Genomic DNA, 27,422 nt, shown 5'->3' on the forward strand with positions numbered 1-27,422 from the left:
ATTGTTGGAGATTTTATAATTACTCTGGACGGTGAGGAAATTCTCATGCCAAATAATTCTTGTTTTTATTGTACCTTTTTGGGTTGGGCAAATTCCAAAACAAACAGCAACCCAACAACAACCCATCAAGAGAAGACAACAACCCATCAAGAGAAGACAAAACGGAGATGAAAATTGCTAGAATTTTTACAGAAACAACAAGAAGATTAAATCTGGATCCATAAATAGTTCAAAAAAAATTGATGGGCGTTGGGAAAGACAACCATACAAATTACGAAGTTTAGTTTTATAATTCCTGTAGATACGGTATCAATTTCCAGATCAAGTTGTCAAATTTTTAATGCCCCATCCATGATTTCACCTCACGTCAACGACTCGTGAGAGAGAAGCCAGCCTTATTCACATGAGGTATAGGAAAATATAATTGACGTACAACTGGTATAAAAGTGCTCAAGGATATCACTTTCTCCAACTCAAGGAAGGAGAAGGGTAAGCTTCCATATCTCTCTTCTTGTGAACTCCATAGAGCTCCTTAAGTTCCGTTCTTCCAAATTTTGTTTTGACTTTTTGGTTTTCTTAATCTTTCTAGGATCATATTGTCCATCTTTGACTAACTAGAGGAGCTCTCAGCCACATTAATATGGACATATCATCAGCCAAATGGTTCTCTGAATTGGTAATGTTCTGAGTTGTTAATTGTCTTGGAACAATTTTCCTTTTTTTTTTTTTTTTTTTTTTGTTAATATTTTTTTGTTACAATTAATTTTCAGGGAATCGATGATTACAATTTCATTCCTCAATGCGACTTGAACGCTCTTGATGAAGGGTTTACTGCACAGGACATTGCCACTGCACTTGGGGAGAATTTCAAGCAATCTTTATCTTCTGAAAGCTATTCATCTTACCCAACTTTGACTACCCAAAATACCAAAACCACCACCACCACCACCACCACATTAAGTGGTGGTTCATCCATTAATAAGACTTCTCAGACCAGCTTTGAGAGGCCAGCTAAACAGCTCAAGACTAGTAACTGGAACTCTGGCATCACAGAACATGTTTCACCAAAACCCTCCTCTTCTTCCTCCCAGATTCTTTCGTTCGAGAGCTCGAGTTCACCATCTTCCAAGCCTCAGCACTTCTGTAATAATTTTGACTCTACCTTGAAGCCGAAGGATGAGGCTCCATCCCAAATAAATATGCAGTTTTCACCTTTAATTTCCAAGTCTTCCATTAAAGACTGCAGCCAGGGGACTAAGAGGCCATATTCAATAACTAGAACACCTTCACACGCTCAAGAACACATAATGGCTGAGAGAAAGCGGAGAGAAAAGCTCAGCGAGAGATTCATAGCTCTTTCTGCCATTGTTCCTGGCCTAAAGAAGGTACTACATTTTTCTCAATGAAGTTGATCAAACCCCATTTCATATTAATAGCGAATTCTTGTTTGAATGTGTGGTCTATATTCGTAGTTACATCTCGCGAGAAAAAATGGACTCCGAAGAGTCTGTATGTTTACTAATTTAGATGTTTCAATTTCTTGGCTCTAGATGGACAAAGCTTCTGTTCTTGGAGATGCTATCAAGCATGTGAAACAGCTTCAAGACAGGGTGAAAGTGCTTGAGGAACAAACCAAGAAGAGAACCGTGGAATCCGTGGTGTTCGTGAAGAAGTCTCAACTCTCTGCTGATGATGGCACCTCTTCCTGCGATGAAAGCTTTGATGGCCACTCTGACGAAGCTTCACTCCCAGAAATTGAAGCAAAAGTTTCAGAAACGGATGTTTTGATTCGAATTCACTGTGAGAAACAGAAAGGCTTTGTGGTGAAAATACTAAGCGAAGTTGAAAAGCTTCAACTGTCTGTGGTTAATAGCAGTATCTTGCCATTTGGGAATTCCGCTCTAGATATCACAATTATTGCTCAGGTATACTACCTTTCACTCATGTATAGCACTGAGAAAAGATTTTTATTTATTGTTTTGTCACAAACACTGAGAAAAGAGTATTCGATGCTGTGTACCAATATACAGTACCTGATATATTGTCGATGCAATATTGATACATCATACATGATCAAAATTTGGTCATATCAAACAAATTAATATGAATTCAATATGGTTAGATTGGTACCCAGTATGAGCGAAGTTAACAATTACATTTTTATAAAAAAAAGTAATTTGAAGTTAACATCAATGATTTAGTAAATTGTTTGCATATTTGTCTTGCAGATGGAGGATCAATTCAATATGTCAGTGAAGGATCTAGCAAGAAACTTGCGAGTGGCTCTGCTGAAGTTCATGTGACAGGTCATGGGGCATTTTCATAGTCTGAGGATTCTGTTTTTCCAATTAGCTAAAAATTCCCCTTTCTCCACCTTTTTTTTCTACCTACTCTTTTTCCCAACCTTTCCGAGACAAATCCAATGCCTGTGCTCTCTCCATTTTTGGGACCATCCACCATTGGGCCCATTGCTAAATCTTTGTTTTCTCATGAGGGTTTTCTATATGTGTATTCGCTGGAGGGTTTTTTGTTCTTATTTTTGCGTGGTTGACTTATTGGTACCACGTTGAATTTACCCACCTGCTGTTATCACAAGGAACCCCACGGCCAGACATTACTAAGTTTTTTGAGTTTTCATTTTTCAAATGAAATCTCTTCTTAATTTTTAAGCGCTAGTTTGGTATTGATGTGCTTTTAAAAAAAAATTTGTTTCTGTTGTGCTGCGAGAATAAACAATCAACTGTAAAATAAAACAGTTACATGTTTAGTAATCTATATTTGTAAAAATGTCATGAGTATAAAAAGCAATGTCATAGCATTTGGTAAACTTGTAAAAGTGATGTGATTGTGTATAATCACCAAAAAAAAAGGTGTAATTAAATAAAAATATGCAAAAATACAAGAAATTTAAATACATTTACAATTTTTTTTATAATCTTAATAGTAATATACACTTATAATAAATGAAAATATATCCATGAGAAGGAAAAGCCCCTTTTTCTCTCCCTTTTTTTCCCTCCCCCCTCTTCCTTTCTTCTCCCTTCTTCTTCGTCTCCCTTCTCTGCAACCCCTTTACTCTTTTAGCTTGAGCAAGTTTAGGGCTTCTCTGATACAAGCCACCATCTCCCACCTGCCAACCCATCTCTTACCCTAAGATATTCCCACCTTCTCACCATGCCAAAGGCTTTGATGGCCTCTAAAAACCAAAACCAAAACAAATCCACGTGTCGTTTATGCCCAGAATCAAAATTCTACCAATGCTATGAACTATTTTGAGAGGAAAGGAAGAGATCTGTGTTAACATTAATAATGAGTAGAGAGAGTGCACCTTCTTCAAAGAGAAAGATAGATGTAGATTTCATCTAATCTTTCACAAAGTAGCAAACAAATTTTTAAAGAATTACAACACCTTTCTAGAAGAATTTCTCCAACTTTTCTTCCTAAGAATCGACCTTAGGAATCGGAGTTAAGTATTCCAATAAAGGTTTTTACTAACTGTCAAGAATCGGAATGAAAACAAAACACATTCTCATTAAAATCATTTACTGTTGTTAAGAATCGGAATCAAAACCAATTTAATTACCAAAATTCCCTTACAAAACAAATTCAAATTGTTCAACTACTTACACAACTTTTCTAATATAATAAAAAATTCAAAACAAAAGTTCTCTAATCTAATAATAAACCTTTGTTTTTACAACAACAAAAAAACCAACTTTTTAGATAGTAATAATAAATTCAATTTAATATATGTAAAAATAATCATATTTTATAATTTTAATTATTACTTCCTAGTATATCTAAATATATAGAATTAAGTTAAATATATTTATGTTCAAAGAAAATGTCATCAACTTTTTTTTTCTTTTTTTTTTTGTGTTCTCACAAAATATATGAGGGCAATTTGGGTAGAAAAATGTCCATTCCGATTCATCTCTGCCCAATACCACCTCCCCGCATCACTTTTAATTTTCAACATGCAAGTAAACAAAGGAGTGGTCAGAAATAGGAATGACTCTCATTCCTCTCATTCCTCTCATTCCTTTTCCATGTAAGTAAACATGCCCTTATTATATGGGGCTTTATAATAGTCCATTGCCTAGCTAATAGACAACAACAACAAATTATGTGACTTATAATGTACTATGACGCCACCACTACCACCGGCCACTCATCTCTCCTCTCTTCATATATTACATACACGGCTCCGGTCATTTGGTTCTCATCCTAGAGAAATCTCTGTACACTTTTTTAGCTATTGTTTCACCTAGATTCAATCGAACTAACTTAGGCATTAGAGAGTCTTTGACCAACAGAAATTGAGGAAGAAGGAGAAGGAATATCAAAGGTTGAAGAATCACAAAGCGAATATTCTCCCGCGAGATTATTTGCACAAACAGTATTGATTTGGATTCGAAAATAAGAATCATTCTCTTCAGGATACCATCATTTTGAAGAAATCGATATGGAATCTTAGTCTGAAACTATGTGTAGGAATGAAATACAAGACTAATATCAGATGTAAAAATAGATGCAGATTTTAGAAATCAAAAGCTTTAAAAACCATTTCTGCTCTTAGAACACTTTCAAGCAAAACCATAGACAAAACCAATATTTTCAATATTAATAAAGATGTCGACGTCCTTAATTTTTTATAAGAAAAAAATTGCAAACATCCTTTTTAAGGGGCTACCACACAATGCAATTTCAATAATCAAAACCGCCTATATTTTAGATCTCCCTTCAAGGATCATCCTACAAAAAAATAATCAAGATATGAAATTGTTTGATCATCTAAAAGTTTATAATAATAAAAACACATTCGTTAGACAAAACTAGAACAAAAAAGGAATAATCAAATGACTAAACAAATTTTCAATTTTCCTAAGTTTTAACATAAATTGTATTCAAATTATAACAATCGTACAACCATGTTATGAGAGGTGTAATGGAAAGCGAAAAGCTTTTATCATATTTTATCATGGATAAATAACCCTTCCGTTAACTATAACCTAATTCTAATTCATTTCCTCACTCATATTGAAAGAATCGAACCTTTAACCTAACCTCATTTTAGCCTAAACCTTGGTTTCTCATACATATTATAACAACCTGCACATTCCTTAATTAACAGAAACTGTATAGAGGTAACGAGGGGGAGGGGGTTATTAATCCATGATCAAATATCTTGTATCCGGCAAAAATAGGATTTTGATCGGTTTTTGAGGGACACTATGGATTACGAGATCCCCAAGAACACTGACTATAATTTATAAGTAGATCCATTGCAGATTCCCTCCCACTAGGGTCTTTTTTAATTATTTGGTGCTCCAATACCCCAGGTACTGTTTGTTATCAAATCCAATGTACCAAGTGGCACAAATTTTTGAGATCATAGGATTGTAATTTATAACTACATATCATTGATTAGAATGAAACAGAAAGAAAAAAAGAAGTTGAAATCTTATGATTACCCAAAGCCAACCCATTGCCACCCATATGTTTTGATGATCCATCTATCGGCATTGACCTTTTAAAGTCCATGCATGTTCCTCATTTCAACACCTTACCAAGCAGCAGCAGCAGCTAGCTAGACACCGTTGCCAGTGCACTGGCAATAATAACACAAATGCCCAAGAAAAACAGTTATTAATGTAAGACTGTGTCTATCATTTCATTATTAAAAGTGGTTAGATATTGCTGACTATTTAAAGAGATCCGAAGACTACTTCGAGCCTTATACTTAGCGGGGTAATTAAACTAAACAAATCTATAAGCAGCATGATTACATATTATTTGCAAATCCCCTGAAATTCGCTAAGCGTATGGTCTTCGTATACGTATGACACTAAATCATATACGAGTGAGATACATATATACATATATATATATAGATAATGTGTATTATATCAACCATTATTAGATAAAAACTTGGCTCTCTCAGTTGTCAGATCTGATCCTATTTTTTCGCCATAGTTGATAGGAGTTTCATTGAAAGTCCATATAGTTATACCATATTATAATGGAGACATTGTTGTCCTTACCAGTGCACTCCACCAAAAAAAATTAACAAAACTTTCTTATAACCACGTGATAGTTCTATGAAGAAGGATAGCTTTTAGCCTGTAAAATTTATATACAGCATGTAAAACTAACTAATTTCCAGCATAATTTCGGATATAAATAAACAGTATATATAAAATTATACTGCAAGGAGAGAAGTGATCCCCTATACTTATGATTCAATTCATATTTGAACACTCTTAGGATATATACTTAGAGAGCATGAATAGTGCTAAAAAAAATTAGAGCAATGACCCGTACATTCGAAGTCCAATTTCGCCTTCCATTATCTAGAGAGAAACTTGACCTTGTAGGGACATTTTAGTTGTGAAAATAAAAGTTTTTCTTCAGTCGTGAACTTCGTTTTCAATCCGATGCCATGCCAAATACAACCCGGCCCCATTCTCTTATGTGAAAGACCAGAACCCCCCACCCTCCAAAATTCAACAAACCCCACCAATTCTTTATATCTTCCAACCTTGTATTTCAAAAGTAGAGGATATCTTTTCAAAACATGTTACCTCAATGAAAGCAAAGTGATTGATGAAAAAGCTAAACTTGACTGGACGACAGAGGCGTAAAACAAAAAAGAAATGGAAGATACATATCAATTATACATAACGTTAAGTAGAGCGATGAGAAAATAACTATTGTTAATTAGCAGCTTGATGAGTAGCTTAAGACAAGAGTTAATTTAATCCAATCACGTTTATCATGTGATTACTGCCGGCTCTTTCCATGAATCGTGAGTTCTTATTGGTCATTCATAAATAAAATATATTGCATCTCGAAGCCTTCGTGGATCGATTTGACATCTCTCTTTATGCCTTCAAAAGCACACATGGGGGCCGCTGGATAAAGTATACCTTCCCAATTTCGGATAAATCCAAGTTTTGGTGTACTTATTTTAATCTTCCTTCCTTCCCGGCGCAACAGCTCATCTTTTTTATATATATACATAATCATTTTTTGAGTTATATTATAATTATTAATTAATTAATAACCCTAAACCCTAACTGACGATTGTTGTTTCTAGTGCTATTGCACATTGGATTATAATTAATATCTTGCAGCTTTTGAATTTCCATTTACGTGGACAATGTTGATTACAGTTCAGACAAAAATGTCATCATTGAACCATAAACAAGGGTTCCAATTAGATCTTCGAGATCCTTCAATAAAGTCAATTGCTTGCTACTAAAAGCTACAGCAGCTCACAAAGGAAGACAAAACACTTGAATTTCTGTTCGATGAACAAGTTAACAAGTAAAAGAGTACGTACGTCCATTTTTGAGTAGAAGTAACTCACACGAAATGTGGCTATTGTATTTCTTTATAATAAAGGCGGTGCCTTGTTGACCTATATCAAAATAGTGTTATTCCAATCAAACACATTTTCATCTGAACGTGACATGCCATGAAAACCAGCACCAATACTTTTTCTTATTTATAAAAACGCGATAGAATTTTAGCACCAATATACTTTTAAGGCTATTGTTCTGATAAAGCATGTTTAAAATTGTTACACTTTGAAAATTACAAAGTGAATACCATATACGTAATTAACACTGATAATTAGTGATCACTATATACGATTTAAATTTGGGTTAAAAGTAGTCAGCACTAATTGTTGGTCCATAGTTGAAGGAGTCCTCCAATGTGAAGCTACACCAACTTAATTAGTTTGTGTTTATACGTGAGTGTCCACCGACCAAATTAGTCAGTATTTTCGTCCTGCAAGTTTTTTTCTTATTTCCATTTTGTGTTTCCCATATATATTTCTTCTTCCGTACATATATATAAAAGATACTAATATAAAAAGTAGTCATTCTAGAAGTATCTCACGAGTTAATGCTAATGATGTAGCTCGAAAGCTCTTACACTTGATTAATAGCAACGCTAATCTATGTTTATAGGTTCAAAATCAATCACTACGAGTGCTGAAGTTTTAAATTTTCTAATAGCATGATGCTTAAGGCATAGACGTGCATGGTTCAAGTCATCACCTCGGTTGTTAAATACAGCCAAAACAGCCATATATAGTACTGAATAAATTAAGGAAATCTGCAAGTCATTGCTTCAAAATGTTGCCCGAGTCATCATCCAGCAAATGACATAAAAGAAAGAACAGAATCGATGCTCAATTATTTAGTTTGATCCTAAGCTTAAGTTAAAACTGCTAAATCTTTCAATCAGATCGTACACCTTAGAATATATCCTTTTTTTTCGGGTTTTCCATTATCCCCTTTTAATTGAAACCACTATCATTCATTCCTTTATTTTATATATATATATATATATATATATATATATATATATATATAGAGCTTCCATTGAAGGATCCCTCAAATAAACTTATTTGAAGAACACTCCTTGTAAGCCCCACTTCAGATTATATTTCACTAATCTAAACCTATATATATATATATATATATATAACAAGTTCCAAGGTACCATTGGATTATCTATCTACCCTTTTGTTAGATAGTCATCAAGTACGTGAGCATGATGTGATTGATGACCATCATGAGCAAGATTATTGGAAGAGGAAATGGAATGGCTTGACCCAAAAAAAATTATTATATGAAAGGGTGAAAATATGGAAATGGCTACCATCGAGCTCGTGTGGAATTAGAACCAAGCTTGTCGCCGCCAAAAGCTGCCTAGTGCCTATAGTGAAACCTCAACCAATTTTCAAACTTTCACCCCATTTTCTCATGTGCCTAAACAAAACTAATATAATAATAAGTAAGGCTTAAATGTCAATAATTTTACTCATTGAGAAATTTTTTTCTTTTACCAAATTTAGGAAGGGGGGAACTCACATACACGGTAACATGAGGATTTTTTTTTCTTTTAATTTGAAATTAAGTATCCTAGGTTTAATTAGGAATTAATTATAATTTGGAAATTTTGTTGAAATTAAATTAGGCTTTGATTTTAGAAATTCGGTTGAGATGTTTGATTCGTTTTTGGTATTGTTGAGATATTTGATTAAATGCATCGATGATATTATGAGAATTAGTTTAACGTGATTTAGGATTACGCCATCTAGTTTTAGTTTTTGTATTTGTTTAACTTTTATTTATAGATAGAGATGCATTTGAAGGTAAAGCTCATTACGTCCCCTAATTAGGTGTATCTTTTTATGTTTATTAATGAAATTCACTCAAACCATCAAGTTTAGTATGTAAGTTTTGCCCAGCCGACATTTGAATCTTGGAATCGCCACTGGTTGAGAGAATGGGGTGGTAGCTCAGCTGGCTCATACTTTTGGGGTGGTCGTGGCGGGTTGAGAGCGAGGGCAGGGTGTATGAGGCTAGTGGGCTTCCATTTTTCTTTTTTCCTTTTTCTTTTATTTCTAAACTGAAATTTATAATTTCCTTAAACAATTAGAGATTTTCTCATTAATTTTAAAACTTTTTTTTAAAAAAAATTTAATGGTAATTTAACAAAATAGACAAGATTGGATGACTGGATAAACCACAAAAATTTAATGGGCTACATTAAAAACACTCATACTAAAGGGCAGTTTGATAAAATTTCAGTTTCTTTTTTTAAATGAAAACAGGAATCTTTTTTGGTAACCATTTTAACAAAAATTGATATAAAAGTTTCGTACTAAAAAAAATGTTTAAAACTTGTTTGGTAACTGATTTTAGTTTCATTCTGTTTTATGGGGAACTTGAAAATGAAATTTATTTTTAGGTCAAATTGTGAATTTGAGATCATAGAATGAAAGTGCATGTTATAAAGAGTTCGTAATATGTTTAAAACTTGTTTCGTAACTGATTTCAGTTTCATTCTGTTCATGGGGAACTTGAAAATGAAATTCTTTTTTAGGTCAAATTGTGAATTTGAGATCAAAGAATGAAAGTGCATGTTACAAAGAGTTCGTATCATTTTTTGATGAATTTTTTGGACTCCGAAATGTTTGATGAATTTTAAACCTGAAAGTCCTAAAGCTCATACGAGGGTCCAACACAAAAGTCGAGTAGTCAAGTCCAAGTTGGGATGTCCCAAATATTGAGTTTTGGTAACTTGAGTACAATGTATGTGTGGTAATTTAAACTTGGTAAATGAGAAAGGAGGGTAAACAAAATGAAAACGAAAATTGAAAACACTTTCAAGTTGTTTTAAAAAAAATATAATATGATTTTGAAAACTAGTTTTTACTTTTATAAAAACACAAAACAAAATATGTTACTATGTATATTTTCGATTTTCAATTTTCAAAAAAAAGAAAAAAAGAAATAGTTATTAAACGGCACCTAAATTAGCATAATGGATCAACCACTCAGACCATTTTTGACATTAAAGCCTATAAGTTATTAGAAATGAGCAGTGTTCACACTTTGACCAAGAGAAGAAAGCCTCCAAATGAATAGTGTCCATTCATCAGAATGCGGACACCATTTTCACACGTGCACTAAACTTAATAGTAAATTAATTTTGGATCTGCTGCTACGTACAATTTTTCTTTGCTACCCTTTTCTCTTTAGTCATCTGCTGATCAGTGTGGAGTGGAGCGCGTTCGTACACCTATAAAACACTGCAAACTCGTCTTTCCTGCGAATTGGAAAACAACCCTTGGGTCTTCTCTCTTCTCAAGTCTTATTAAGGTGAGCTTTCAACTTTCAACTCTCCTTTTCCTGTTTTTTTCCAAATTCCAAGGAGTTTCTTTGAGGTTTCCACTCTTAATTTCTTCCCTCCACTTGTTTTTAAGGTTTTATGACAAAAGCTGGTTTTTCAGATTTGGATTTCTTCTTCCTCAATTTAATCAAGCATGTGAATGTTTAGTCTACATATCAGTCTTCCATGATATCTTTATTCCTTTATTTTGATCAAGAAAGAAGAAGTATAACTAAGATTTTACTGTCTTGTTTAGTCTAATCAAAAGGTGCTGCCAATTCCGATCCACTCCAAGGAAAGAAAGCAGGTGTTCAAATGGACATGATTTCATCAGCAAAATGGGTATCTGATTTGGTAAGTCTGGCTTCTATTTATGCAAATTTATATATACATCTGAATTCATATCCCTTAACATGAAGAGACTTTCACTAAGAAATTTAAAATACCAAAATAAATAAATAAAACTTTAGCAGTGAGTTCTTCATAATCTGTGGTAGCTCTATATTAATGCTTCTAGTTTTTATTTTTTATTTTATATAGGAGATGGAGGATCCTACTTTTATCCATCAATATGAAATGAACTCTCTGGACTACTCACTTGATGATCTCAATTTCCAGTCTTTTTCTTCTGAGAGCTACTCGTCTTACCCGAATTTCACCCCTAAAGCCACACACAACTTCAACAACGCATCCATCGAAACATCTCATCAGGCCGGCACTCACGAAAGGCCAGCAAAACAGCCTAAGAACCACACTACTTGGAACCCTTGCACCTCTGACCACACATTTATGGCCAAGGCTGCTTCTTCTTCCTCCTCACATCTAATTTCTTTTGATAACTCCAACTCATCACCCCCAACCAGTTCTCAGCAGTTCTATGGTAATCTAGACAACACAATGAAGCCAAAGAATGAGGTGGAATATTCCAATGGGAAATTGAACCTTACAACTTTGATTTCCCAAGGTTCCTATGACCCCCAAACTTGTTCACCGAGACATGAACAAGGGATCAAGAGGGCAGCTACAGTCACTAGGAGTCCTTTACATGCTCAAGATCATGTTCTCGCTGAGAGAAAGCGCAGAGAAAAACTCAGCCAGCGGTTCATAGCTCTATCTGCCTTAGTTCCAGGCTTAAAGAAGGTACGTACTTAATTAATTGTTTCTATAATTCAATGCATAATATGTTCCCTTGTTAGATAGCTTGACATATTATGTTGTAAAAACGTTAAATCTGAATTATAAAGTAAGCTTTTGTCTACTAGACGGTTCAGATTGACGGTGTAACGTCTTGCAATAGAACAATTCCAGTAAGTTTATTGAAGTGTAGCCAACTTTCTCAATGACCCCTTTACGCAAAATTTCAGATGGACAAAGCTTCAGTCCTTGGAGATGCGATCAAGTACGTGAAGCATCTTCAAGAACGTACGAGGATGCTGGAGGAACAAGCGGTTAAGAAAACCGTAGAAGCAGTGGTGTTTGTGAAGAGGACTCAGTACTCTGCAGATGATGATATATCTTCATCGGATGAGAACTTTGAGAGCTGCTCCGACCAGCCACTCCCCGAAATTGAAGCAAGGGTGTCAGACAAGGAGGTTCTCATACGAGTCCATTGTGAGAAAACCAAAGGATGTTTGGCAAAAATACTAAGCGAAATAGAGAGCCTTGATCTCACCATTGTTAACAGCAGTGTCTTGCCCTTTGGCAAATTCAACTCTTGATATCACTGTAATTGCTCAGGTATATTTCAACACCTATTCACTAAGTACTTAAATTAACATGATATTATTTCTTCTAGAAGAAATTAATGTTTGATTTTATGTAAAGGCCTAATTAATGAAACTTGCTATTTCTTAATTACAGATGGACGCTGAATTCAGCATGACAGTGAAGGATCTTGTGAAAAACCTGAGACAGTCATTGCTCAAGTTTGTGTGACCAGCAAATCGGAAGTTTTGAAGTTCGCTTTGTGCTTTAGAGCTCGATCTAGAAGCTGGAAGATAAATAGGAATAAATTAATTTTATTGACAGTTTTCTTATGCATGTCTTTTCTTTTTTTTCTTTTTTTTCTGGTTTTCATGACCTTTTGAAGGAAGCAAACCCTCTCTGTAAAGCATGAAATATTAGCCATTGCCATGGCTTTGTTTTTGTTGCGAGCCTGGTTTTATTTTGCAGGACGGTTTTTTGGTGATTTTTGCGTGGTTGACCCGTTGACCACGTTCAGTTTACCCTCCTGTTATATATGAAAACCTAGCTGCGGTTTTTTTTTTTTTTTTTTCCGAGGGGTTTTGTGTAAACTTCCTTTGTATTTTGTGACTTAATGATTGATTGTTGTTTCTTTGGTGGATATTCTTCATTCCATGGCCCATATCTCACTTTGATATTCTATTGACAAGTTTTCTTTGTCGACCAAAAAACAATCGGATTTTAGTTTTAGTTTTCATCTTACAGTGGGGTTAAACACGACCAAGTATCAAACTCATCACAAATATATACACACATTATTATCGTCATTAATGTGAGCCAAAACCTGAAACCTCCTCCAACTTAGTTGAGGCAAATACCACTAGACTAGACTAGACCAATGACTAACTAGTCGAATTAAAATATATTTAGGTTTTGAATAACCCTTATATTATTCTAAATGAATCACTACAAAAAGTCATTGTAAAACCACCCCAACCAAAAACAACAAAACTGTCTTTGTAAGAAAAAGACGGGATGAAACGCCTAAAAGTCAGAAGTAGAGCTTGCAAAAAATTCTTGACAGTCAATTTAGAAATGTAACTTCATATTGTAAGGAAATTTGTAGAGTTCTCAGCAAAAGAATTCATAATTACCATTGAAGATTTATGTTGTCTCTCTCCCGTTTTATAGGGTTGCAGAGGGACCATTTAAATAATATGATACGATCAATTATTGTTTAGGTAGGGGACAACCTTAGTCCCACCAGAGATTATGTGATCTGCCCAGTTTGTCTTCTTCTGGATACATTCTTGCTGTCTTTAGGTTCAAACCTCTTCGATTTATTTTTTAAGAATAAGATTTCACTCACAAACCTCTTCCATTTATTAAATGCAAAGATCTTCAAGTATTTAAGAAATTTAATTGCTAATTAGATATAAATAACTAAAAGCTTAGATTATTAATTGGAATACCATCTCCTCTAACTTGGTAGACAGATTGCATATTCTGAGACGGATCAGATGGGAAGTTGGTGACTCTTTCAAACTGCTGAGCAAATAATGAACACTTGATGGGAGCCACCAAATGCTAATAAGAAACAAATTTCAAATATTTATTGACTTGTTGATATAAACTATCTGATATGCTCGGCTCCGGAGATTGGGACTTGCATCATCATCTATAATATTATCTTATCTAAGTTACAACTATAAGATGCTTTACTTTTTTTTAGTAACCAACATGATAGTGAGATGCAACGATTAGGACACAAGAGTGCATCCCAATCGAATCATTAATAAGTTCTCATCTTTATTAAGGTTCACCACGATATTCCCTGTTCAATAATAATATTGACAATATGTCACATTGAACAATTGAAGTCTTGAATAAGTACTACTTAAAATGATTTTGGGCCTATTTGCACATTCATAATTGAATTTGAGTTGGATACTCACATTTTAATAAAAAATTTATATTTAAATGTGCAATTCGACTTAAAAGGCTTAAAACATGTTTGACTATCTATTGAAAAAAGAACCTATCGGTTAATTATTTTCTTCACCTTATCTACTATCAATTTCACTAAGCACAAGCTCTTCGTATGAATTGTAAGAAATGAGGACAATCAAGATTGCACTGCCATCTAGATGATGAAGAACAAGGGGAAAAAAACAAAACAAAAGTCCAGCTGAAGAATATGCTGCCCTAATTACTTTTCAAACAAAAAACTTTGATGTCCTTCAATGGGGGTAGATGAAGCAAAGCCAACCCAATACACCACCGAAGTGCCATATACGGCATTTGAAAACAAGGTTTTGTATATGGTCAAAGGCCAATACGTGTTCACTGGATAAAGGCTTCGAAATTCAATCAGCTTCTTCTCCAACCAAGTTCTCGGACTTTGTTGGACTTCTGACCCAAATGGTCCCACTATTAGTCGGTGAGCTTATAGGGTAGTAGAAGAAGCCTTAATTATTGAAGGCTCATACATACAGTCTACAGTCTACAGTCTACAGTCTACAGAGAAAATAAAACACACACACACACCAAAAAATTAGGTATAATTAATCGTGAAAGTGTCTTTTTGTCGTCGATCACTTTTTCTTAGGTTTCACACTTGAGTAGTAGTTCATCTATTGTCGTAAAGAGTAAAATGACAGCTACTGTCATTAAAAAAAACACAGAAGATTAACAAAGCATCAATCTTTGATGCAACTTTTTGACTTTTTTGTGCTATCTGAGTCATAACATGTTATTTTTGTTTAAGACTTATATATATCTAATGTTATTCAACTTTAATCTAACATACATACATAATTAACCACATAAAATGACTTAATACTAATCTAATTCATTTTTAATCATGTCTCTTCGAATTGCCACACTTTGTAATAGGGTTGGACACGGGTCAGTTCGACCCTCCCTAGCCCTTTAAGGTTGTAGTGATGAGGCAAGGTTAGCAAAGCAGCAAGTCCAATTGTGAGCATATCTCACATTTAATTGGATCCAAGTTAGATATGATTATAGATTATATCAGCGAGGAGGGTTGAGGCATCATCAAGGCGCAGTTGAAGACACGAGAAATACAGGAAGATGAGAGCGTGAGAAAACGAGAGAAGAGAATGGTAAAAGGGTGGCTGATGCAGTTATAAAATTTTGATATATATGGAAAATTTTGGCTTTTATATGAGGACTAATTTGATTCAGTTCTCTCGATCACTGGCAAATTTCAAACCACATCTGAATCATGTTCGATCCAACCTGGATGATACAAAGAGATAGAAATTAAAAACATCAAATCAATCCAAACTAAACCGTCTGGTTCATCGATTAACCCAATTTTATTTTGTAAATTAAAGAATGCATGAGTCCAATCCTTTCACATTAAAACCAAGCTATCATCACTATTTGTATATTTCATAAAATAAATTTTCAATCAAAGTAGCGCATCATTTGTTGCATAAATCATTATATAATGAATAAATAAACACAACGATAAATTCTTCCATACAATATTCTTTTGCCTTGAAGGTGACGGCTCCGAAGGGCCCTTCTCCTTGATTTTGATGTTCTTCAATAAAATATTGTTTCACTTTCAGTTTCCTTTCATCTAGAAACGAACCAAACAACATTTGCTAGAGTCAAAGAAGAAAAAAACCAAAAGAAATTATAATATTTATTGATTAACATTATATAGGTGAGAGCAAAAGTGTAAAATCATCCAAGACTTCCTTTACGAAGATACAAAGGAATCACCATCATGATGATTAGCACAAAAACTTTGACTTGTGGCAGCTTTTCGTACACGACTATGTTGTTCCATGTAAACACACATTTCTAATTTTGGGGGCTCACAACCACTAAAGCTTGTCGAACAAATAACTAGTAGAAAATCGAAATAAGTATGTTTCATGGACAGGTCGGTTTTCCAGCTTCAATGGTCAGATTGTTATTATTATATTATTGAAAAATCAACTCTCTCTTTTTTATCGAATTGAAAAATTAACTTTTTTTTTTTTTTTTTTTGGGTCAAGGGTACTTTCATTCCAAACGAAAGAGAAGTACAAACATAGGACTAGGCTACCTACAGCCACAAATGAGAAGTAAAGCTACCAACAGCCAACAAAGAAAGGAGAAAAACAAGCTACTGCTAAACTGAAGCAGCCACAGCAACAATAGAAGAAAAAACAAGCTACAGCAAAACAAACACAGATTTTGTTAGAGGCCAAACCTATGACACCTTGTAAAGGGTTTATGAGAACAGCCTTTAATATGCCAAGTAGGACTAACAAAGACTTGTTAACAAATGATTCGAAGCAACGGAATTATAGCTTAAACGGTTAAGATTATTTATCACATGAGATCCTGGGTTCGATTTTCCTTTCCCAATATTACTTATGAAAAAAAAACAAAAACAAAAACAAAACAAGCAAACAATTTCACCTTTTATTTACAGTTGATTTGGACTTGGTTACATATCAAACTCTTTTAGGCCTTCCAGTAGCCCAAATTGAATTTAATTAGGCCACCCAGTTACAGGAATGCCCAACTGCAATTTGCAAGGTACATAGCTTGGGAGCAAACGAAGGACCCAGTCCAGCCAGCTTAGAACTTACAATCCATGGACTTGAATTAATTGGACTATACTAAACCCCGATTTCAAAAGAGTAAATTGAGTAACGACGTAAATAATACTGAAGTTTTTTTTAAAAAAAATTTCTAAAGTAACTATATTAATAAGGGAGTTTCAAAAACACCCAAAATATTCTCAAATAACATTATCACTAAAACTAGCAAATCGGTTATCGACACAATATTCATATTTTATGTATGTCATCAAAATTGTATGAAACCATTTGCAATTGATATAATGGGACAATATCTACGTCATATTGCGATGATATCATTAGTATCATGAGATTATTTTCTACGGTAATAGTGATGGAGGAGGATTTTTTTTTTTCTTAATTACGCGTCATAAAGTCTTTTTAGTTTATTTTTAGCTTATATGTGGTTGTCTTAGAGATATTTTTGTCACATTGATTTTTGGTGAAGCCTGTGACACCATAGGTTAGGACATGACTATATAATTTCAATATCATTTGAAGATCTCAAGTGCTATATCTTGAATTAATTAAGACCTTCCAACACAATCAATGCATCTTATTCCCTCCCCTCCATAATACTCGTTCCTCACTGCACAAATAACGGTTTCTGTTATTCCGAACCAACATATCATCAGGAGAAAAATAAACGTATAGCAAAGCCAATATTATTTTGCACGTTGGTGATTGATGCGCACATATTGGCATCGGAGAGACAATAAAAATGAGGAAGGAGGTGGTGGTGGCGGCAGCATTGACGGCAACTGCCACGGTGGTAGTGGCAGCGGCATTACTGAGACAGTGGAAGCGGAAGAAACAGAGGCAATGGAGAGAAACACAAAAAATACTACGCAAATTTGCAAGGGACTGTGCCACGCCAGTGCCAAAGCTGTGGCTGGTGTCAAATGCCTTGGTCTCTGACATTAAAGCTTGCCTTGCCTCCAGTGGAACCATCACAACTCTCAACATGCTCGTTTCGTATGTTGCTCCCCTCCCCTCCGGGTAGGCTAGCTACTTTTTACTTCATTTATTCAAGCCTCATTTGCTCACATGGATTGTTAAGTACTGGTTTTTGTTGAATTTTGATTTGGGATATGTTGTGTTGTGGTGTGGTGGCAGAGATGAGGAAGGGTTTTATTATGGAGTGAATTTGCGAGGAACAAACTTCTTGATCTTGTGTGCCAGACTTGGAGGGAAGAACAAACCCATTTCAGATTTGTATAGGGAGGAGATTCCCATCCCCTCCAATCTCATGGCTGCTACTTCTAAGGTAAGTTTTTTGCAGCAGCAGCTTCAGCTTCAAGGATCATTTCTTCTTTTGGGGAAAATTTAATTGTTACGATGTCATTTTAAAGTATAGAGTTTAGGGTTTAGCTCTTAGGGGAAACAACGTAGTTTTTGATATAAGTGCGGTATCAACATCAAAACATGTGCAGAGGATCTGAACACCTTCTTTTGGAGTAGAGGGAGTGTGTGGCTAATGACTTATGTACATGTAGATGTATGCATTGGTTTCAAGTTCAACCAAGTAAGATCATGCATTGTCACAATTATTTTACATTTAGAGTTTAAAACTTGAACAAGATCAAAATGCGTTTATGGACTGTAGTGGAAAGAGATGCATCTGAGGTTTTCTGGTTAAACAGGAACTGTTTGATTTTGTTGCTGTGGAGCTAGGGAAGTTTATTTCAGAACATCCAGACGGTCAAGTGGACTCAGCAGAGGGGAACAAATTGGGTTGTATAGTGTCATGTCCCGTCGATCAAGCTGTTGTTTCCCACGGAACTGCAATCAAATGGAAAAGTTTTTCAGCTGATAGCAAAGTTAAGTTCTATTTAGCCATTTCTTGGTACTTTACACTCAATGAATCCGCAAAAATAACTGCTCAAGTTTAAAATTGTGTAAACATTTCCATTGCAATTGATCATGGCAATTGCAGAGATTTTAACCACCAATATATCTACAATTATGCAATGTGATCAGGTTGGAAAGAAGTTGGTGAGTGACTTCAACCAAGCCCTTGAGGAACATGGAGTGAACGTGCGCGTTTATGCAATGGTAAGCAGCTCCCTTGGTTAATGTGACTTCCATTTTTGCCTGATTCTAGTACAACAAAGTGATTCCTTACAATTGATTAGGCTATGTATCTTCTTGAGCAGGTTGATGATACAGTAGGAAATTTGGCAGGAGGTAGATACTATAACAAAGAAAGCGTGGCTGCGGTTACTCTAGCAATGGGCACAGATGCTGCTTATGTAGAGCCAGAAGATGCAGCTCTCCAGTGGCATGGTCCATCACCTAAGTTAGGAGAGATGGTAATTAGTGTCTATTGTAGTTGCTTAGTGCATAGAAGTGAACAGAATAATTAAATTATCTGCTTAGTTTTGCAGGTAATTAGCACACAGTGGGGAGATTTCAGTTCTCCTCATCTTCCAATAACCATCTTTGATACTTGTTTAGATGCTGAGAGCTCAAATCCTGGACGGCGGGTAAGGAAACCCTTGTACTCCAATCTATCGAAACACATGACTTCTCTGCTTCTTCGCTAATCCTGTTTTGTATCAGAGATTCGAGAAGCTGATTTCAGGAATGTATCTGGGTGAAATTGTGAGAAGAGTATTACTGAAGATGGCCCAGGAAACAGCATTATTTGGAGACCATGTGCCTTCAAAACTCATGACTCCTTACCAATTGAGGTGCAGAACAAAGTCTAATGTGCATGTGCTTTTAGTAGCAATGTTGAATTTGTGACCGTTCCAAAAATTATGCATTGATTTTAGTTAGCATCTTAATTTGACTAACTGCTGGTTTAAATCAAATAGACATAGTGAAAGAAATGATGTAATACTGTGGTTAAAATTTGCAGCAGATTTATACTTATTTTGGCAACATTGGACCCAAGAGAATCATTTTCAGCTGCTACTAATATGTCCCTTGTCATTTCATCTAGCTCACCTGATATGGCGGCTATGCATCAAGATGCATCGGACGATCATGAAATTGTTGGTGAAAAACTTACGAAAGTTTTTGGGGTAAGGTGTCTTCACAATGAAGTACTAAAACAGTAACTGCGTAGAAATTACCTGAACTAGTCTTCAATCTTACTGATATGCAAAATACTTAACTCTTATTCTCCATCACTACCAGATCACTAGTACTTCTCCAAGGGTGAGGGAGGTTGTTTCCGAGGTTTGTGACATCATTGCAGAACGTGGAGCTCGTCTTGCTGGAGCTGGAATTCTTGGGATAATAAAGAAGCTAGGGAGAATCGAAAACAAGAAAAGTGTAGTTACCGTGGAAGGCGGGCTTTATGAGCACTACCGTGTCTTCAGAAATTACCTCAACAGCAGTGTCTGGGAAATGCTTGGGAATGACCTATCAGACAACGTTGTCATTGAACATTCTCATGGTGGTTCAGGAACTGGAGCCCTATTTCTTGCTGCATCCCAAATGGACATGCAGAATGACGAACCTGATCCTGATAATGATAACGATGATCATGATCATGATCCGGATCCTGATTCAGATAATAATGATTATGATCATGATCCGGATCCTGATGCTGATACCTGAATTTACTGCTACATTTATTTTTGGCATTTTATAACAGCCAAACTTTTTTTGTCAGCTTATTCTTATAATCTTTTTCTTTGTTGAGTCTAATTCGCGGATTAGCTCTAGATCACTTCCGGAAGACCTGTACAAAAAGCTTTTAAGGAAACATATTCAACAGCTTGCCATGTTCAAGTTTGGTAATAAGATTGCAGTTTTTGTAACACATTGTCTCTTGCAGAAGTAGTTGGATGCATGCTTTGGTTTCTACTAATAAGAATGCAGCTTTTGAAACTTCAAAACACCAATTATGCCTTTTGATTCATCTGGATTATTGCTTAAATATGTACTTTCTAATTCCTTACCAAATGCAAATGATGCTTGATTATCAGGAATTAGAAGGCCAATTCTTGTAAAACCATCTTGGCCATACCAAATATTAGGCACTGCAGAGAAGCAAACCAGAGCCATACTTCAGCAGAAATATTTCTGCAAAAATATTTCTGAGAGTACAAGGTGTTCCTTGGACCCAAAAAATACCAATTGCAGAACACAGGAAACATAGAACATTACAAGCAAAATGGTAAACTGCAGTTTGACAGTATTACAATTTAGAATTGCACACCAAAAAAAAAAAAAAAAGGTCCAATGCCCCCCACTTGTTAGAAACGATTACAAGCAAGACAAGAAATAAAAAATGAAAGTGACTCATGAACAAAAAGAATCCTGTAAACCTGTTATTTTGTCAACTAGGCCAAGAAATAAGAACTGTCCAATTCATAGAAGCAACAGAAGGAATTCTTTCAGATTTGTATTGGAAGCTCCTACACATGAAGACAGACATACAAACAAATGCCTCTTAAAAACCTGTATATGGATGGATGGGTGCCAACAGGCTCCAATTCCATTTGGGATTTTCTTCAAAGTATCTTCACTATGAATTATTTTGACAAGTCCATTTTGGATATGGAAGCCCACTCCAGTTGAATGATAAATTGGAAGGGAGTAACAGGTACATGGACCACCTATGGTTCCCCCATTGGAGCTCATTAATCGAAGCCCATCTCGGTTTTTCCTTTTAAGTATGATTTTCTCCTTTTAAAACAAACAATACTGGAAAAGATGAAATCGAACACAAAACCTTGTTGGAAACCCTCATTTTATCATTACAATTAATTGATCATGAAAGAAAAAAAGGCTATTGATGTGTTTTTTGTCATAGACATATGTAATTAAGCATTTGATAATTACATGACAATGAAATATAAATATAATCATTCCACATCTACTAATTAATGTTGTACATACAAATGCTCATCTCATAAACAAATTGAAATCACATCATTGCTTATGGTTTCCAGAAACTCTCTCCACTACATGTCCATATCATAAAGTAACTGTAATACAATTTCATATTGAAAACTAATATAAGTTTTGTCTTGACATGAAAAAAAGATAATTAATTATAGTAAAGAATGGGATTTGGGAAAGGTTCTTGTTTTAAGGGAAAAAAGGAATGGTGACAGTGTTTGATAACAGAACCTTGTAGCTTTATCCTTTTATTGGTCAGGAAAACACCGAAGGAAATTTGATTCCACAGGAAACAAATAATACATAATTTAACAGAGATGGGAAATTGAAAAGCTCTGTAAAGAAAAGAATGCTAATCGATTGTTCAGTCACTTTCTGTCAAATTGTGTTCGAGCAGCACTCATTTCAGTTTTTTTTTTTTTTTTAATTTTAATTCATCAGAATTATGGGTGTCTCTTCCATGCCCTTGGCACTGGGTAACTGGGTATCAATGCAAAAGAGGTGCTTGTGGGGTTGGCGAAGAGATCCAAGGTATTGAATTCAAATTAACATTTATAACTGTCCCGTATTTAAAAGGTCAACGGCATCTTAGCTCTATGAAAAAAGATATTGACTTGTACGTCAGTGGTCTCAAATTGGAATTGTGTGTGAAAACATTGTAAAGGATCAGATGCTTTAGTGCTTGTAATCATCCTTTCATGTAATTATCCATTTCCCAAATACTTCTTCTTCTTCTTCTTCTTCTTATTTCTCTAGAGTCTCTTGCTCATGCTGGCCCCTCCAAATCAAATCTAGAACAGAACAACATTGAAGACTCATATGCAATTAAACTTGTTTCATGAGCAAAGCAAAGTGGCATACAAATTTTATGGAACTCTGGTGTTTCTTTTTGTTTGTTGGTTGCCAACTTGCCAATGCCATGTTCTCTAATAATAAGTACTCCCCACTACCTCCAAAAGCCATCCATCTTAATTTGATACAATTAAGAAACCAGCTTGCAACTTGTTCAGCAGCCCACACCCACACACACACACACATTTCTATAAAAACTGAAGCACCAACTGCAACATACTAGATCTTACACATTAACCAAAGGCCAAATTAAAAATAAAACAACTGAACAAAGATTAGGTTAAGATTTAGGATTGCCAATGCCAAATTAAAATTAAAATTAAAATGAATTTTGGACTTGGTGGATTCCAGATTTCCAAAGGTGAGGGGACAAAGGGCACACAGTCCAAGGCATAAATTAGTAATTTGATACAACGTGTTTTCTGGGATGAAAAAGCTTTGGGCTCAGGGCTTTTTAACTTAGCCCAAAGTTTTCTTTCTAGTTCTAAGTGAAACAGTTTGACAAAAAAGGCTTTGGATAAAGCCACCGAATCTCTTCCCTCTTCCCTTCACCACCCACACCCTCCTCCAACTGCGCTCCCAATATCTTTACAAATAAAAAAATAAAACTGATTTTCTTACTCTTCTTTGTTCACTTACACTCCTTTGTATGTTATACTAAAAAATATTTATAAAAAAAAAATGTAAGTGAACAAAAGAAAAATAAGAAAATTAGCACCCGACAAAGAAAAAAAAACCAACCTTTCATGTTATGCTTGGTTCCACCAAGTCTCACACAATAGACTCAACAACCACATGTGGTTGTGGGGCTTTTTGTTCAAAATTTGACCATTTGATGACAGATTTAAGGCTAATTTTGGGCACTGTGATTCTTGATCATGATCTCTATTTTGGGTAGAAGCTCATCTTTCTTCTAATAAAAAAAGAAATTTTTACAGAATAGAAACAAAGTAGAAAAAGAAGAGAGAGAGAGAGAGAGAGGCCAGAAAAATTTGACCCTCTATGTGTAGAACTTTGCTAAAATAAGAACACAAGCCAGAAAATTTGCTAGAATTGTGACATTAAAGAGAGGAACTATGTGATTTTGAACCCTTGTTTGAATCAAAGAAGGATATGGTCTCAGTGATCACAGCCTTTAACATCAAATTCAGTACAAGTTTGTTAATAAAATCAGAGGAGCCAAAATCATTGCCTTTTGAATCTTTTTCATCAAGTCTGAACAATGGGGTGAAAGGGAAGTGAGCCAGTCCAAATCTCTGATAGCTGGAACCTCTGACTGAAATTACCATAAAAGCCTTCCAACCACATGAGGCAGTTTTTGCGCTGCTAGCACCCCCTTCTTGATTGCTTTAAATCCATTAATTGCCCACCAAATCAAGGGCATTATGGTCACATAATAACAAAAATAACAATTTTGTGTCCCTTTCTTTGGCGTGGAAGGGCTGCAAGGTCATTTTATCTCTACAGTCTTCTGGGACCATTTTGATTTCTTCTGGTTTGGGACCACTGTAAGAGATCAGGATCAGTGGACTGTAATTTTGGTTTGGCTGGAAGGGTAGAGAGGTAAATGTAGGAAGATGGAAATGGGGACCTATTGGTCATAATGAAAAATGTGCGGAGAGAGACACAGAGATGGGGTTCAAGGAAAACACCACGTCTCGTGTCCCAACATGTCAGTCAACCATGTTTGACCAGCTTTATCCAACCCAGCAACATTATTACTGCTTAATAATTACATATTATTGTCACTAATTTTCCCTTTCTTTTCTTTTGTTTGTTTTCTTATCTTTTTGCTCATAATAATTCATTTTCTCTTTTTGGTGTTACACGTACTAACCATCTATAAATAAATAAATCTTAATCCAAATAGTATAGTATAAAATAATATGTAACTTTAGATATCTTAAGCTCGAATCATTAAATATACAACATATTCAAATATAAATTATTCATAATGAACTGTAACGGTCTACTCTCGTGAATGATTGAATAGGTCGTGAAAGTTCTCGTCATCGTCCAAAAAGATTGAGGAGGTAATTAGTTCATTGTTAGATAGGGTTAAAACTAGATCCTTGATTTGAATCCTACATTAAACCAAGGAATTTCAATGTGTTAACTTTTTTTTAACCTTTATGGTCACTTTCTCTTGGGTAAATCCTCCTATGGGACCCCCAGTTAATCATCCAGTTCATATGTCCCACTGTTTACATATCCTTTGATTCAACAAGAGGGCCCCATATATTTACCATGAAGAATATACATATGTACATGTGTCACCCTCCTGATTATCATTAATCAAAAAAGTTGAAAGTTGAAACTGTTCCTAGGTCTAAGGGATAATAATGTACTATTCATGTATGATGAAGGTGGAGCATGGAGACTGGAGAGCGTTGCTGGGTTTGTCGTTTAGCCCTAGCATATGTTACAATCTGCAACAGTGTTTTTTGCTATGCTATAGTTGGACCGTACGTGGAAGCAACCCCATCAACACCCATTTTTCATCATTGTAATGAACCTGAAAAATAAGATGCACATTAACTTTTTTATATAAGGATAATTCAAATTATTCTAAATTAATTTAATTTATATAAAAACATAATTCGAATTTGAGTGCAAGCTCATTGTCCTAGTCACTTAATCCAACCCACATGTAGGATGTGAACGATAACATTACGTTTAACACATTGAAGGGGATCCGAGGGCTTTTGCCTTCCAACGAATGAGACCTTGAAAAAGATATTTGGTTTCATATTTTTCAAGGATGTAGGAATTCTATCACCATCGATACTTTTGGTTATAGATTAAACCCTAAATTAATGATTAATACTTGTGTGTCACAATTAATTAAATGTTTCTAAGAGATCCGGATATCTTACCAAGCAAGTATTATTATTACAACAATTTATTTTATTTTATTTTCTAGAAGGAACTTAATCTTATAAATTAGTTAATGTTACATCAAAATGGTGGTTGCTTTGCTTGGTCAAAGTTTTGGTCAACAAGTAAAGTAGGATGTTCTGATCACCAGCAAAATTAAGAAGAACGTAAGCTGTGTGGAGTGACACTAATGTCGTGTTTATATATGCTTAAGCGGCCAAGCCAGCACTTCAGCTGAAAACAGAATCTAGTCAGGTGGTTCAATGTTTTTTATTATTTTTTTATTTTTACACTTTGAAAAAGAATAGAAATTTGTTTATACAGAACATTTAAAACATTGCTCATGGGCATGATTATAATCATAATTAAGGACATTTGGGTAATTTGGGTGATTGTTTTATCATTAGGGGAATTGGCACATAAGTAGTTAAAATGGTACTTACGCTAATTCGTTTTTCACATCGCAACAATTATCATTCATTATAACAACATAATTGGTAATTTGCACCCAACAAACATATTAATTCCACCCATGTATACATTTCATGTGAGTATAGAATATAGATAATATACAAAATCAGGATTAATACATTTAATTATATATTTTTTAAAATACAAGCGATAGTCTAAACTACAATAAAATGTTAAATATTTATACATATAGTGGATTACTTGATGTTTCATCTAAAATTTTTGAAATAAAAAATTATAATACTTTCAATTTTGAAATCAAAAGTAGTTGTATAATCTATATACTACTTTATTGAGGAATTAGGAAATTGGGTATGTAAAAATAGACAAACCAACTACGTTAGGTCAGATGGAGTACAGGAAAATAAACCAAGGAAAAAACAAAAGGAATCATAGTCCCTTTTTGTTGCGTCTGTAAACCTTGTTCAACAACCAGAGATGTATAATATAAAGGTACCCTAAACAAAAGTATTTGATATGCATTACATACAATTAGGGCCCATATAAGGACATTTTTCATATTTAATTTAAATATTTATTTTTATGTAACTTTTTTTATACAAGCGATATTCTACTTTAATATAATCTAAACTATGAGGAGGACGATTCGAATTCGAGTGCAAAGTGGAGAGCATATCTACTCTAGCCAACTTAAACTATTTTGTCTAGTAAAACCATTATTATGTGTTTTATACGAAATCCATTTTAATGCTGATTTGAATATTATATATTTTGTTTAAATGATAATATTGTATTTGATGGATCATTGTGTGATATTGTATTTGATCGACTATTGTATAATAAGTTCTTTAAATTATTGTTTTGAAGTGGATACATTATCCATTTTTAATTCTTAATTGTGTATATATATATATATATATATATATAAACAATGAGAAAGAAAGAGGAGAGAAATTAAAATACAAATTGTCGCAAGATTGATAAAAAATGATGAATTTTGGGTGTGTTTATACCTCCTATTTTGGGTGTTTTAGTGAAACTCCCAAATTAAAAATTGGCAAGATTGAAAAAATACCAGCTGGCAAGCCACATAACTACTACGAGACAAAAATCAAAATGCGCATATCAAGTTTGTTACGTTTGTCATCAAAGAGGAAAAAAAAGAAGAAAGAAATCAATCTTACGTTAGAAGGATAGCAAATTGGATGTTGAGCAAGTTGGAAGTTAACATCATCAACCCAACAAAGGCAACGATGTTGTAATTCGACAACTCCAATTAAATACATGTAATGACGAATTGTACAAACATGATAAAGACTTAGTTTTTTCTTTCCTTCTTCAAATGATTAAAGGCTTAGGTTTTTTTTTCTTCATATGATTAAGACTTAATTTTAACATCCATCTCCATTTTATCAA

The 27,422-nt window shown here is 34.5% G+C and overlaps 2 protein-coding genes and 1 pseudogene across 3 annotated transcripts; all 3 read left to right on the plus strand.

Moving 5' to 3' along the window:
* Nucleotides 1-247: 247 nt before the first annotated feature.
* Nucleotides 248-2,675, plus strand: LOC103335635 (transcription factor bHLH18). The gene is made up of 5 exons (XM_008238654.3): nucleotides 248-489; nucleotides 590-676; nucleotides 771-1,385; nucleotides 1,551-1,925; nucleotides 2,229-2,675. Exons 2-5 carry the CDS (start codon nucleotides 641-643, stop codon nucleotides 2,301-2,303), a joined length of 1,101 nt encoding a protein of 366 aa, XP_008236876.2. The 5' UTR covers nucleotides 248-489; nucleotides 590-640; the 3' UTR covers nucleotides 2,304-2,675.
* Nucleotides 2,676-10,550: 7,875 nt separating this feature from the next.
* Nucleotides 10,551-13,060, plus strand: LOC103335646 (transcription factor bHLH25-like; annotated as a pseudogene). Its single transcript, XR_016123748.1, has 5 exons — nucleotides 10,551-10,685; nucleotides 10,952-11,049; nucleotides 11,236-11,835; nucleotides 12,060-12,432; nucleotides 12,556-13,060. The product of XR_016123748.1 is annotated as a transcription factor bHLH25-like (transcript).
* Nucleotides 13,061-17,632: 4,572 nt separating this feature from the next.
* HKL3 (hexokinase-like 3) lies at nucleotides 17,633-20,732 on the plus strand. The gene is made up of 9 exons (XM_089055592.1): nucleotides 17,633-17,984; nucleotides 18,102-18,252; nucleotides 18,629-18,805; nucleotides 18,966-19,040; nucleotides 19,142-19,297; nucleotides 19,373-19,471; nucleotides 19,548-19,678; nucleotides 19,933-20,014; nucleotides 20,130-20,732. The coding sequence occupies exons 1-9, from the start codon at nucleotides 17,707-17,709 to the stop codon at nucleotides 20,553-20,555; spliced, it is 1,575 nt and encodes a 524-aa protein (XP_088911718.1). The 5' UTR covers nucleotides 17,633-17,706; the 3' UTR covers nucleotides 20,556-20,732.
* Nucleotides 20,733-27,422: the final 6,690 nt, after the last annotated feature.

This window comes from Prunus mume, linkage group LG1 (assembly GCF_029339155.1).
Source record: "Prunus mume cultivar Tortuosa linkage group LG1, ASM2933915v1, whole genome shotgun sequence".
Classification (NCBI taxonomy): domain Eukaryota; kingdom Viridiplantae; phylum Streptophyta; class Magnoliopsida; order Rosales; family Rosaceae; genus Prunus; species Prunus mume.

What these genes read in the sequence shown, in the direction of transcription:
- LOC103335635 (XM_008238654.3), top strand. Translation starts at nt 641, where the DNA reads ATGGACATATCATCAGCCAAATGGTTCTCTGAATTG. An exon ending in CCAAATGGTTCTCTGAATTG is followed by an intron (nt 677 to 770) that starts GTAATGTTCTGA and finishes ATTAATTTTCAG; the next exon opens with GGAATCGATGATTACAATTT. An exon ending in ATATCACAATTATTGCTCAG is followed by an intron (nt 1,926 to 2,228) that starts GTATACTACCTT and finishes TTTGTCTTGCAG; the next exon opens with ATGGAGGATCAATTCAATAT.
- HKL3 (XM_089055592.1), top strand. Translation starts at nt 17,707, where the DNA reads ATGAGGAAGGAGGTGGTGGTGGCGGCAGCATTGACGGCAACTGCCACG. An exon ending in GTTTTTCAGCTGATAGCAAA is followed by an intron (nt 18,806 to 18,965) that starts GTTAAGTTCTAT and finishes CAATGTGATCAG; the next exon opens with GTTGGAAAGAAGTTGGTGAG. An exon ending in CACCTAAGTTAGGAGAGATG is followed by an intron (nt 19,298 to 19,372) that starts GTAATTAGTGTC and finishes TTAGTTTTGCAG; the next exon opens with GTAATTAGCACACAGTGGGG.